General features: G+C 39.7%; 1 protein-coding gene across 3 annotated transcripts in view; it reads right to left on the reverse strand.

The window, feature by feature from the left end:
* The window catches only part of LOC117406833 (von Willebrand factor A domain-containing protein 3B-like), an 86,272-nt gene continuing 73,355 nt past the window's right edge, over positions 1 to 12,917 (reverse strand). For 2 of the 3 annotated variants that reach the window (XM_059029493.1, XM_059029491.1), the window contains 6 exons: positions 6,088 to 6,207; positions 5,556 to 5,677; positions 4,299 to 4,391; positions 3,817 to 3,982; positions 2,498 to 2,732; positions 1 to 1,789 (listed from right to left, as the gene is read on the reverse strand). In XM_059029493.1, coding sequence (XP_058885476.1) covers positions 1,612 to 1,789; positions 2,498 to 2,732; positions 3,817 to 3,982; positions 4,299 to 4,391; positions 5,556 to 5,677; positions 6,088 to 6,207 — 914 coding nt within the window. In that variant the 3' untranslated portion in view covers positions 1 to 1,611. The remainder of the gene's footprint in view (positions 1,790 to 2,497; positions 2,733 to 3,816; positions 3,983 to 4,298; positions 4,392 to 5,555; positions 5,678 to 6,087; positions 6,208 to 12,917) is intronic. The other variant, XM_059029492.1, reaches the window with a different exon arrangement.

A 12,917-nucleotide genomic window follows, 5' to 3' on the forward strand; every position in this document is an offset into this window, starting at 1 on the left:
TAATGTAATAGTATGTATTAGATTACACAAGTTATGATGCAATAGTATGTATTAGATTACACAAGTTATAATGCAATAGTATGTATTCGATTACACAAGTTATAATGCAATAGTATGTATTCGATTACACAAATTATAATGCAATAGTATGTATTTGATTACACAAATTATAATGCAATAAATAGTATGTATTAGATTACACAAGTTATGATGCAATAGTATGTATTAGATTACACAAGTTATAATGCAATAGTATGTATTCGATTACACAAGTCATAATGCAATAGTATGTATTCGATTACACAAGTTATGATGCAATAGTATGTATTCGATTACACAAGTCATAATGCAATAGTATGTATTAGATTACACAAGTTATAATGCAATAGTATGTATTCGATTACACAAGTTATAATGCAATAGTATGTATTCGATTACACAAGTTATAATGCAATAGTATGTATTCGATTACACAAGTTATAATGCAATAGTAATTGCATTATAATTGCAGTTTCTCTTTAATTGGAAACTGGCAGAAATCCACTAATTAATGTTTTTAATTTCCCTTCTGTACTTTAAATCATCAGATAAAAGCATGTAAAACATACAACTGAGGAATTGAAATTTCACAGAATTCAAACTGCAGCAGCCGTCCACCCCAATGATTATGTCGAGGTTAAACTACAGCAGTGTGGAGTAGTGGTTAGGGCTCTGGACTCTTGACCGGAGGGTTGTGGGTTCAATCCCCAGTGGGGGACACTGCTGTTGTACCCTTGAGCAAGGTACTTTACCTAGATTGCTCCAGTAAAAAAAAAACCCAACTGTATAAATGGGTAATTGTATGTAAAAATAATGTGATATCTGTATAATGTGAAATAATGTATAATGTGATATCTTGTAACAATTGTAAGTCGCCCTGGATAAGGGCGTCTGCTAAGAAATAAATAATAATAACATACAAGAATGTCTCTTTATCTGTTTGTAAAAATAGTAGACTTTGAACTTACCAGCTAAACAGACCCCTGGAAAAACGTCATTTTCAATTGCAATGCCTGCGTTTCATACGTACTGCTCTTTGATTACACTGAAGCGTCTGTCAAACAAAGTCTGTATTTCACCCTTTTCAAATTAAATGAAAATCTTTTTTTTTAGATTATAGATTAGATCTATAATGATTACTGATAAGACGCTAAATGCTAAGCGTTATTCCAGCACCAGTTCCATCGCCCTATATACACGCAAAGCTCACTGCCTGAATATGCATGAGAAAGATGTCATGCCTAATGTGTGGTTAAACCACTCGGGAAAGGACAAGCCGTGAATATAAAGTACAATATTCAGGTAGGGCCTCTCCTCAAAGCGCTTTACTCAGTTCTTAAGAGTCTTTTAATGAAACAATGCATTAGTTTAATTCTGGTTTTGTAAAAGCAACGGGTGTTTTTCGTTCGACAGCTCTCGCTGTGATTCGCACTGGTGGCTCTTCCAATCTCTGATGGTGCAAATAAACAATGACCTGGATTGGCAGCAGATCTGCACTGGAAGAGACACAAGGCAGCAGCACTGGCTTCCAGCGATGCTGTTTGTTAAGCAAGCTGGAAACACATTATGTGATTAACGACTTGAAGCACTGCTGGTCACTACAGAGTCATCAGACCCTGACACTTCAGCTTCATCAGTCTCCTTGCCCTCGTCTTCATGCTCCGCATGCTTCTTGTTATACATTTGCACTGCCTCGTTAAACTGGTCCCCCGAGAGCCAGAAGCAGTGCTGGGGCTCCACATGCTGGCTGCTGGAAAGACACAAAGCAGCAGTGACTATCACTGGCTCATCAAGCACTGCTCATTACAGCTCTGCACAAAAGCTTTGCATCACCCTGTACAATGAACTCATGCTGCTTCATGAAGTCGCATGAAACCTGCTGAATAATGTTACCTTAACATTATGTATTGCATACCGCTTTGTGGTTTTCCATATACTTTACGAAAAACTGACCAATTAAAAAAAAAAAAAAGTGAATTTCTAAATCTAACATGAAATACTGTACTACTGTAATGGCTTCCGGAAGAGTTTTGTGATATCATTTTTCAGTTTCTTGGCTTGCATGATGTTAAATATAAGATCTATATTATGTTCGTGTAGTGTTTTTGCTTGATGATGTCTCAATCCTCATTGTAGGTGATGCAAACCGTTTCACCAGAGCTGCAGTTGTGTTTTAGATGCCTGTGAGTAAAGACCTGGCCCTGAACACTGCACATGTTACAAACTCAAGGTTTTTATTTTCAAACTAACAATCACATTGGTAAAAAAGTACAGTAATTACATTCTTAGTAAGGAAACCTCTCTCTCAATTGATGTGTTGGCTTTGGCGATATCAAATACAGACGTGAGACAGGAACAGACTGCATGTTACTCTTATAACAGGTAAAGATAACCCCCCAGTATTAAAATATTCAAACCCAGCACAAAATAAATCCAAATCCAAACGTTAGCGTCATACCTTTTTCCATTGCAGAAGGTAACAACCAGCTGTGTCCCATTGAACCCACAGATAACCCCAGGCAGGTAAGTGAGGGAGGCGGGCTCTGCTAGTGCTAGAACACGGTCCCCCAGCGTCAAGGTACGAGAGCGAGTAAACCTTCCAAAGATAAAAGCAGCACTTTGCACTGCGGTGGAGCCGTCCGCCCACAGGATCACATAGTGCTTTCCATCACCAACTCGCTCATGGACCTCACCTGAGATTGAAGCAAAGACAAGGAATGAATCGGTGGGGTTACTTAGCTCAGCAGTCTTATTCCATCTGGGAGTCCCAGCTGTAATGAAAGTGCTCATGTGTGTTGAGCGAGGGCAGGACTGAGTGGTAGGGAGTCACAGCTGTAATGAAAGTGCTCATGTGTGTTGAGCGAGGGCAGGACTGAGTGGTAGGGAGTCCCAGCTGTAATGAAAGTGCTCATGTGTGTTGAGCGAGGGCAGGACTGAGTGGCAGGGAGTCACAGCTGTAATGAAAGTGCTCATGTGTGTTGAACAAGGGCAGGACTGAGTGGCAGGGAGTCCCAGCTGTAATGAAAGTGCTCATGTGTGTTGAGCGAGGGCAGGACTGAGTGGTAGGGAGTTACAGCTGTAATGAAAGTGCTCATGTGTGTTGAGCGAGGGCAGGACTGAGTGGTAGGGAGTTACAGCTGTAATGAAAGTGCTCATGTGTGTTGAGCGAGGGCAGGACTGAGTGGTAGGGAGTCCCAGCTGTAATGAAAGTGCTCATGTGTGTTGAGCGAGGGCAGGACTGAGTGGCAGGGAGTCACAGCTGTAATGAAAGTGCTCATGTTTCTGGAGCAAAATAGGTTTTATGGGTGTGATTCGCCAAATACTTTGGTCACAAATATTTATGGCTTTACAGTATTTTTTTTTAAATATAGCTGATCCAGCATAAGTAAATAACTAAATAACATAAATAAATAACAGAAAATGTTTCTGAAGTTCATACCGCAAGTTTTTTTTTTGTTTTGTAGTATGTTTTGTAATTCATTTTCTGTTAAGTCACAGAATCGCCGTTCAGCAGTTTTTTCATTCAGCCATTTTATGTTGTTGTTAGGAGTGGAGGTGGAGGGCGTTTCCTTTGAAAAGGGGTGGGACTGACAGTGATGTGAACCAATCACATGACAGAGGGAGACTATTGCCCGGTGGTGTAAGGATATTATTATTATTATTATTATTATTATTATTATTATTATTATTATTATTATTATTATTATTATTATTATTATTTTAATAGCATGCATGTGTTTGCAGTGTGTTGCTGTACAGTGTGAAGCATGTCTCTACCCAGGTGATACGCTCCACTTCCGTCATCTCTTGCTACTACTGGCTGTCCCACCCATCGTGCTTCACATTCTAGCAGATAGGCAACGTCTCGTTCAAACTTCTGGGTGGAAATCAAATAGGCCTGGTCCCTGGGCACCAGAGCTTCAGTCCCATCGTAATATCTCACCTACGTGAAAAAAAAAGGGATGGGTTTAAAGTCATACAAAACACATTCAATTCTACTCCATATCTTAATATCCTCAGTGATAATTCTACTCCAAGACCCGGTCCATATCTTAATATCCTCAGTGCTAATTCTACTCCAAGATCCGGTCCATATCTTAATATCCTCAGTGCTATTCTAATTGTATTAAATGTTTTACTATGTGTTGAGAATGATTTTTGTGTTTAATCGTAATATGTTACTTTATTTGCAGGTAGTAGCAGGAGAATGAATGTTAATTTTACTGGTACAAGACATACTAAACACAGTGATTACGCACCTCTAGCTTCATGTCCAGCATGACCTGAAGGACCGCTCCAGGGCAATAGCTGTGTGGATACAGAGGGTGCAGGCCAATGACAGGGTCCCCCACCTGTGAAAATACAAAGCATGTGAAAATAGGCAAGACCAGGCTGGATCTGATTATAGCTGGCAACCATGACCTGGGCCAGTGGTACTATAATCAGAACAGAGCACAACAACATACAATCTCCTCTCTTGGGGATGCATTGATATACAGTACTGAATACCAGGGTTACTTACAATACTGATATCTAGTATTGAACTGTCACCTACAGTATTGATATCTAGTATTGAACTGTTACCTACAATATTGATATCTAGTATTGAAGACCACTGTCACTTACAATATTGATATCTAGTATTGAAGACCACTGTCACTTACAATACTGATATCTAGTATTGAAGACCACTGTCACTTACAATACTGATATCTAGTATTGAACTGTCACCTACAGTATTGTTATCTAGTATTGAACTGTTACCTACAATATTGATATCTAGTATTGAAGACCACTGTCACTTACAATATTGATATCTAGTATTGAAGACCACTGTCACTTACAATACTGATATCTAGTATTGAAGACCACTGTCACTTACAATACTGATATCTAGTATTGAACTGTCACTTACAATATTGATATCTAGTATTGAAGACCACTGTCACTTACAATATTGATATCTAGTATTGAAGACCACTGTCACTTACAATATTGATATCTAGTATTGAACTGTCACTTACAATATTGATATCTAGTATTGAAGACCACTGTCACTTACAATATTGATATCTAGTATTGAAGACCACTGTCACTTACAATACTGATATCTAGTATTGAACTGTCACGTACAGTATTGTTATCTAGTATTGAACTGTTACCTACAATATTGATATCTAGTATTGAAGACCACTGTCACTTACAATATTGATATCTAGTATTGAAGACCACTGTCACTTACAATACTGATATCTAGTATTGAAGACCACTGCCACCTACAACATTGATATCTAGTATTGAAGACCACTGTTCCACTGTTCTCCAGAATTAGGGCCCCCAGCTGTTTTTGTGTCTCTTAGTCTTCTCATGGTAATAACAAGCATTGTTTGGTGAAACTGCATGTTGGTGACGTTGCTATCTGTAATGTGTCTGTTTTGACAGCACACAGCTAATATGTGTGCTGTCAAAGATACTATACTATCCAGTATCTTCACTATACAGCTCCACAGGTTTACCTGTATTATGTTTTCAGCATCGTCAGCGTCTGTGATAAGGTCCTCTCTCCATATTCTCTCAAGCTCTCCCTCGTTGTTTTGCACGAAGTAGCTCTGGTCGCCACAGGAGTGAACAACAGCACCTAAAAGAATCTCACTGAACTCATTGAAATATCCACAGTGAAGCTTGATCTAACCCTAACCCTTATCTGATACAATTGTGTACTTACATATATCACACGTTAAGTACATTGTAACTATGAATAATAACGCTGCAATTATGTGCAAGTACACATGTATTTACTAAATAACTACTATGTAATTACACAGTAATTAGAGACACCATGTAAAGTGTTACTGAGTTTGGACTGTACTTACACTGTACTTACTGTACTTACTTACTTGTGTAAGAGACTCAGATACAAGAGATGTTCTCAAAGTCTCATTCCTTTAATGATTTAAACAACAGATCTGTTAAAACATTCTGATCCAATGAATAGACCCCTGCTGCTTCAGTTCCATCAATACAAGCTGCACCTTCTGTAAAACCCACCTGGGCAATACCATCCATCTAGTGACCAGCGGGCAAGCAGCTTCTCTCCTGGAGTCAGTTTAGGGAGGCTCTGTCTGGCATTCTTTACATACTCGGGAATATCCTCAAAGGTACTCACACCTTTCCATAAAAAAAAAAAAAAGTTATATAAATAATGTATTGCTGACTTTCTAATACAATAGGAATTCCTTGTCCTGACTTAAACCGTGTTTCCATGGAAACATGTCAAGACCTGATAAAGTAATTGAGAAATCTTCTGAAGCTTCACAGTTTTGAACTGTTTAACTCTGGACTGTTGCTGTAAAACAACTCGTAATTTAATAAATGTAGAATAATAAAGAACACTGCTGGTAAATGTGCTTCATTAGTATATTATATATTGTGGATTATGTGATTTCTCTTCTGTTTTAATCACAGGCAATCTCCATTCATAGAAAAGTGACCATGGTTAACCATGTTTTTATACTGTAATATTGCATTCATGTGTTTTTAAGCGGTCTGGTCCATCTGAAGCAGGCGGGCTGCTTCTCATTCTCATCCTTTAAGCTGTTTCACTTGTTTATGCCGACGCCTGCATCTGCTGGATGTGAACTTCAGTCTGTCGGGAGTATGCAGGTACTTCTGTTTTCATCCGTAACTCAAAACACGTAACGCTATTATGCAAACTATTTCAGCAACACTTGCCTAATTTGGGTATGTTCTTTTAAAATGGCATCAATGTCCCATTCTAAATGAGCTGTCTGCTCCTATTTCTGGATAGGATACCCGAGGCTGATTGAGCACATAAGCTTTGTGTTATTCTTGTCCTCTGTACAATTCCACTGAAATGTGCACATGCTTGCTGTCCCTCATGCACACTGTGTTCTGATCAAAACCCCCACATCGGGGCAGAGGTGCCAGAAGGTCCTTAATGCTCATCATGTCTGGCACAGAGCGTCTTGTGTAACTGGTGAACAAGCCAAGCAGATCTATGATGAGAGAAGGATCAGTCCTGAGCTTAATTAAATCATAAGGACTGTATATGCCAGCCTACTGGGAGCTCATCAAAGCATTCTCAGAAAATCCGGTTTCCAGTCTGATAATGAGAATCCTTGCAGGTATTCATGCAAGATACATGGTGAGTGATGCATCTCACTGACTGAATAACAGACGTGTGGGCTTCTAATCTTCAAGATCTTCTGTTTCCTCCTAATACATTTCAGTGAGGCCCCGCTGCTTTATACACACACACACACACACACACACACACACAGCTCTGCCATGCAATAGGTTGCAGTTATTTCTGACCATGTAATACACAGGCCACTTGCTAATTCAAGTACTCAGCATAGTTTCCTTGATCACTGAGAAGGCTGCCAGGTGAAACTGTGTAATGGCAGTATTTATTTATTTATATAGAACATGCTTGTTTTAAAGATGAAGTCCTGTAAATATTTCACGATCTGAGATTTGTATTTCTATACAGAAGATGCTTGTTTTAAAGATGAAGTCCTGTAAATATTTCATGATCTGAGATTTGTATTTCTATACAGAACATGCTTGTTTTAAAGATGAAGTCATATAAATATTTCATGATCTGGATCTGGAACAGTGTGGGGAATACTGGAATTAATACATTCCAAGTGACTTGTGGCAATACATGTCAGGTGTCTTACTGCAGACACTGTAACTAGATGCTTTATTTTACAGCTGCTTTGATACCTTGCCAATGAAAGTGATTAAAAAAACCCAATCACACCATGCAGTTTTAAGTATAAATCTTGTTAACAGTAGATTCAAATGGTATTACAAATTCAAATAAGCTAATATTGGAGAAACAGAACTAAGAGTGGTACTTCTACTGATTCACTGTCAGCGCCAGCCCAGCCCAGAGAGACCTGGTGATCCGTTCACCAATCAGCAGCCCAGCGTAGCTAATCACAGATTAAAATTTATCTCTCAGCTGAGCCCCCTAATTCCTTTTCTTGGATCAGGGCAAAAAGCATGTACTGACTATAGAGCCTTAAAGTGCATGATACACAATGGTACACACACCCAGGTGGGCAGCTCCGCTCATCAGCTACAACTACAACCACGGACTAGAAGAAGCAGACATGCGCGTCAAAACCAAGGCTGTTCATTTAACACTTTACTGTACTGGATTCTTCTCACTGTGGTGAAACTAAAGCAGTGTTCATTCTGCTGTTTATTTAGCAGATGCCTTTATCCAAGGCAACTTACAGAGACTAGGGTGTGTGAACTACGCATCAGCTGCAGAGTCACTTACAATTACATCTCACCCGAAAGACGGAGCACAAGGAGGTTAAGTGATTTGCTCAGGGTCACACAATGGAGTCAGTGGCTGAGGTGGGATTTGAACCGGGGACCTCCTGGTTACAAGCCCTTTTCTTTAACCACTGGACCACACAGCCTCCTTATGTCTGCTGTTGATGTCTCAGGATGGTCAAAATCTCATTCTGCACACAAAATATTAGGTCATAAGAATACATTATTGGAAAATCAATTTCAAATAACATTTCAAGTAAAATTGTATTTTTACTTGAGAGTTTTAGTTCTCCTTAGTGATTTGTGTGAATACAACTCATCTTGCTGCAAAGGACATGAATGTAATACTGTGGAAAACAAAGTAAACAAAACATCCATTCTTTGAAATCAGTGCTTACCCTGGGATTAAACTTTCATTATGGTGCTGTTATCCTTATAGCTATCCTTAAGAAAGAAGACTCACACAGGTCTAAAGCTGAGGGAACACGAAGCCACTTTGTGGCTTGGAACTTGGTTTCAGGAGACGAGGTTTCAGGCCCCTGCATGGCACACCAGGTTAGACTTGGGGTTTGATACAGCAAGGCTGCCTCAAACTAGGTCTCCTGGAACCAGGTTTCAAGCCACTGTTCATGAGAAAGTGGCTTTGTGTTCCCTCAACTTTACACATTCAACTTCCAAATTAGAATTGACTTGACATCTTTTGAAAATGTGGAATACAGTAAGTCACTTTTATACCTGGCCCTTGAATTATCTATCAGACTGAAACATCACTCTGGGCCCAGTTCATTTAACTCTGTTTAATGTGTGAATTATTTCATATGTGCTCTCTTTACTCCAAATCATCACTAGCATGTTTTTACTACCCCGGAAAATACAAAAACACTTTCAAGTTACCAAACCAAAGAACTGTGATTGTAATGGTAAAACCCTGAATGGAGGTGCTCCTTTATGTTGCTGTGGTCACTAGGGCAACATCTTTGCAGAAGTGCAGGGGCCTGTCAAAGCATGTTCCCCACTGGAAGCACGAGGCTCAGGGTGCTGACCATACACACACACATCATGATTTAGGGTTTTACACAGAATTCACAGCTGATTTATCATAGGGCAGACGCACTGCTGTTTGAAAGCTATAAAGAAGTAGATTCAGTGTTTATCCAGCCATGTGTGCCTCACCCGTCATTACAGGAATTCAACAGCCACACCTGCTCAGCAGATAACTACAGACATTCCCAGACACAATAAAAGACTGTATTTCAGCTAAATAAACGCCAATAAAAGGTATGACTAAGGGTTATTTTTAAATCAGTTTTTAAGAGTTGTTTCTACATGTTTGTACATCCAGTACACACAGCTTCAATCCTGCTGTACATCCAGTACACACAGCTTCAATCCTGCTGTACATCCAGTACACACAGCTTCAATCCTGCTGTACATCCAGTACACACAGCTTCAATCCTGCTGTACATCCAGTACACACAGCTTCAATCCTGCTGTACATCCCGTACACACAGCTTCAATCCTGCTGTACATCCCGTACACACAGCTTCAATCCTGCTGTACATCCCGTACACACAGCTTCAATCCTGCTGTACATCCCGTACACACAGCTTCAATCCTGCTGTACATCCAGTACACACAGCTTCAATCCTGCTGAACATCCAGTACACACAGCTTCAATCCTGCTGTACATCCAGTACACACAGCTTCAATCCTGCTGTACATCCCATACACTGAGCTTCAATCCTGCTGTACATCCTGTACACTGAGCTTCAATCCTGCTGTACATCCAGTACACACAGCTTCAATCCTGCTGTACATCCAGTACACACAGCTTCAATCCTGCTGTACATCCAATACACACAGCTTCAATCCTGCTGTACATCCAGTACACACAGCTTCAATCCTGCTGTACATCCAGTACACACAGCTTCAATCCTGCTGTACATCCCGTACACTGAGCTTCAATCCTGCTGTACATCCCGTACACTAAACTTCAATCCTGCTGTACATCCAGTACACACAGCTTCAATCCTGCTGTACATCCCGTACACACAGCTTCAATCCTGCTTGTCTCTTGTTTTCCTCATCACTGCTCATTCACAGAGCTCTTGGGAGTGTTTGTATTTGGAAGTGTGGACAAATAAGCCCCGACTCCACAGCCTCACTTATCTTGGGATTAGCAGCTGCAATGAGATTTCTGCTAATCTTTTGATGCCATTCGGAAGCTAAATGAAAGTGGCATCCCAGCTGCCGTTGAGAGAAGATTTAACAGAACAGCAAACGCAATGTCAGACTCAACCACCAATCAGTCTCAACAAGCTTTGAGAGAAGATTTAACAGAACAGCAAACGCAATGTCAGACTCAACCACCAATCAGTCTCAACAAGCTTTGAGAGAAGATTTAACAGAACAGCAAACGCAATGTCAGACTCAACCACCAATCAGTCTCAACAAGCTTTGAGAGAAGATTTAACAGAACAGCAAACGCAATGTCAGACTCAACCACCAATCAGTCTCAACAAGCTTTGAGAGAAGATTTAACAGAACAGCAAACGCAATGTCAGACTCAACCACCAATCAGTCTCAACAAGCTTTGAGAGAAGATTTAACAGAACAGCAAATGCAACGTCAGACTCAACCACCACAGTCTCAACAAGCTTTGAGAGAAGATTTCTCAGAACACAAGCACAATGTCAGACTCAACCACCAATCAGTCTCAACAAGCTTTGAGAAGATTTCTCAGAACCGCAAAACACTGGGTTTTTTTTGGCGTGCAAATTAGCTTTCCTTTGTGTAACATGGGTTATGCAAAATACGCAAATGAGCTTTCCTTTGTGTAGCATGGGTTATGCAAAATATGCAAATGAGCTTTCCTTTGTGTAGCATGGGTTATGCAAAATATGCAAATTAGCTTTCCTTTGTGTAGCATGGGTTATGCAAAATACACAAATTGGTTCAGTAACTTGCAGTTTGGCATTACAAATGTCAGAGACCTTACTAACACAAGAGTCTAATGAGCTTGTCACAGGGACAGGAGACTGCGTGCAATATCCTGCAGACAGGAGACTGAATGCAATATCCTGCAGACAGGAGGGTGAATGCAATATCCTGCAGACAGGAGGCTGAATGCAATATCCTGCAGAGACAATATACTGAATGGAATATCCTGTTCAAGATCTTGTCAAAGCTGTCTTTGCAGCAGGACTGTCAGTAATGTGGTGTCAATTGGTCTGATTGAAAGTGATACAGAAAGTAGAAACCTCCTTCTCTGCATATCACCATGTTTCCACCCCTACAGTACGGATGCACAGGGATCAATTAGGACCCTCTGTAGACAAGCATCTAAAGGCTAGAGCAAATTATTTAACAGCGATGTCCCAAGTGTCCCTGAATTATCGTTTACTCTTCTAAATTAAACATTACAGGACTCGTAAGAGAAACTTGGCCCAGGTATGAAATATTGGAAATCATATGTTCATCTCTCAAGCCCTTGCATGCCTGAAAAAAAGACCTTAAAAAAATGTATATTATCAAATAAAACATTTCATGAAAGGCAGATCAACAAAGAAGCTTCTGTCATCTTTCTTTTCTTTCATTTTAATTGTATCTTAAAAATACATGCCATACTGTACTGCTCTAAACACAATGAGAAAACAGACAAGCCAACAATCTGCTTAAAGCACTCGAGAGAAGCTCAATCAAGCTTGCTTTCCTTCATCCCTGCAACCATTCATTCCCCTCTCCATCACTCTCAATGGGGAACTAATTGTGCTTCCCTGACAGAACGACACTCTGAATTACAATCTTGTTAAAAGCCTACAATACTAGCGGCTTCATAAAATGTATGTCAGTCTGCGTGATGTATTCCTGTTCAAGACTTTTCCTTTATCAAGCATATATTTATTCTACAAACCCCAATATCCACAGCATACTCTATACAATATATATATATATATATATATATATATATATATATATATATATATATATATATAAACACGTGAAACTGCGCAAATATGTATGCAGACATAAGAACATAAGAAAGTTTACAAACGAGAGAAGGCCATTCCCATTTTCCCATCAGCCCATCTTGCTCATTTGGTTATTAGTAGCTTATTGATCCCAGAATCTCATCAAGCAGCTTCTTGAAGGATCCCAGGGTGTCAGCTTCAACAACATTGCTGGGGAGTTGGTTCCAGACCCTCACAATTCTCTGCATAAACTCCTAGGTCTTTTTCATAGATTCTTTCTTCAATCTCCCATATGATATTTATAATGCACATTTGTATTGCCTGCGTGCAGTACCTTACACTTTTCTCTATTAAATGTCATAACATAATCAAACTGGCATGCACTCAGGGTTAATACAGGATTTAGTCACGCTTCCATACAAATCGCCTGAGGAACCTTGACAAACCGATACGCAAAACGGGAGCTTCATAAGAAAAACATTTACTTGTTCCTATTTTATTATTCCACTTTTTAAAACAGTGATTGCAAAATACATTTTACACTGTTCAAAAAATCATTGTCCGAAAGCCAGGTTTACTGAAGTGTGGCGAATG

This window comes from Acipenser ruthenus, chromosome 8, assembly GCF_902713425.1.
Source record: "Acipenser ruthenus chromosome 8, fAciRut3.2 maternal haplotype, whole genome shotgun sequence".
NCBI lineage: Eukaryota > Metazoa > Chordata > Actinopteri > Acipenseriformes > Acipenseridae > Acipenser > Acipenser ruthenus.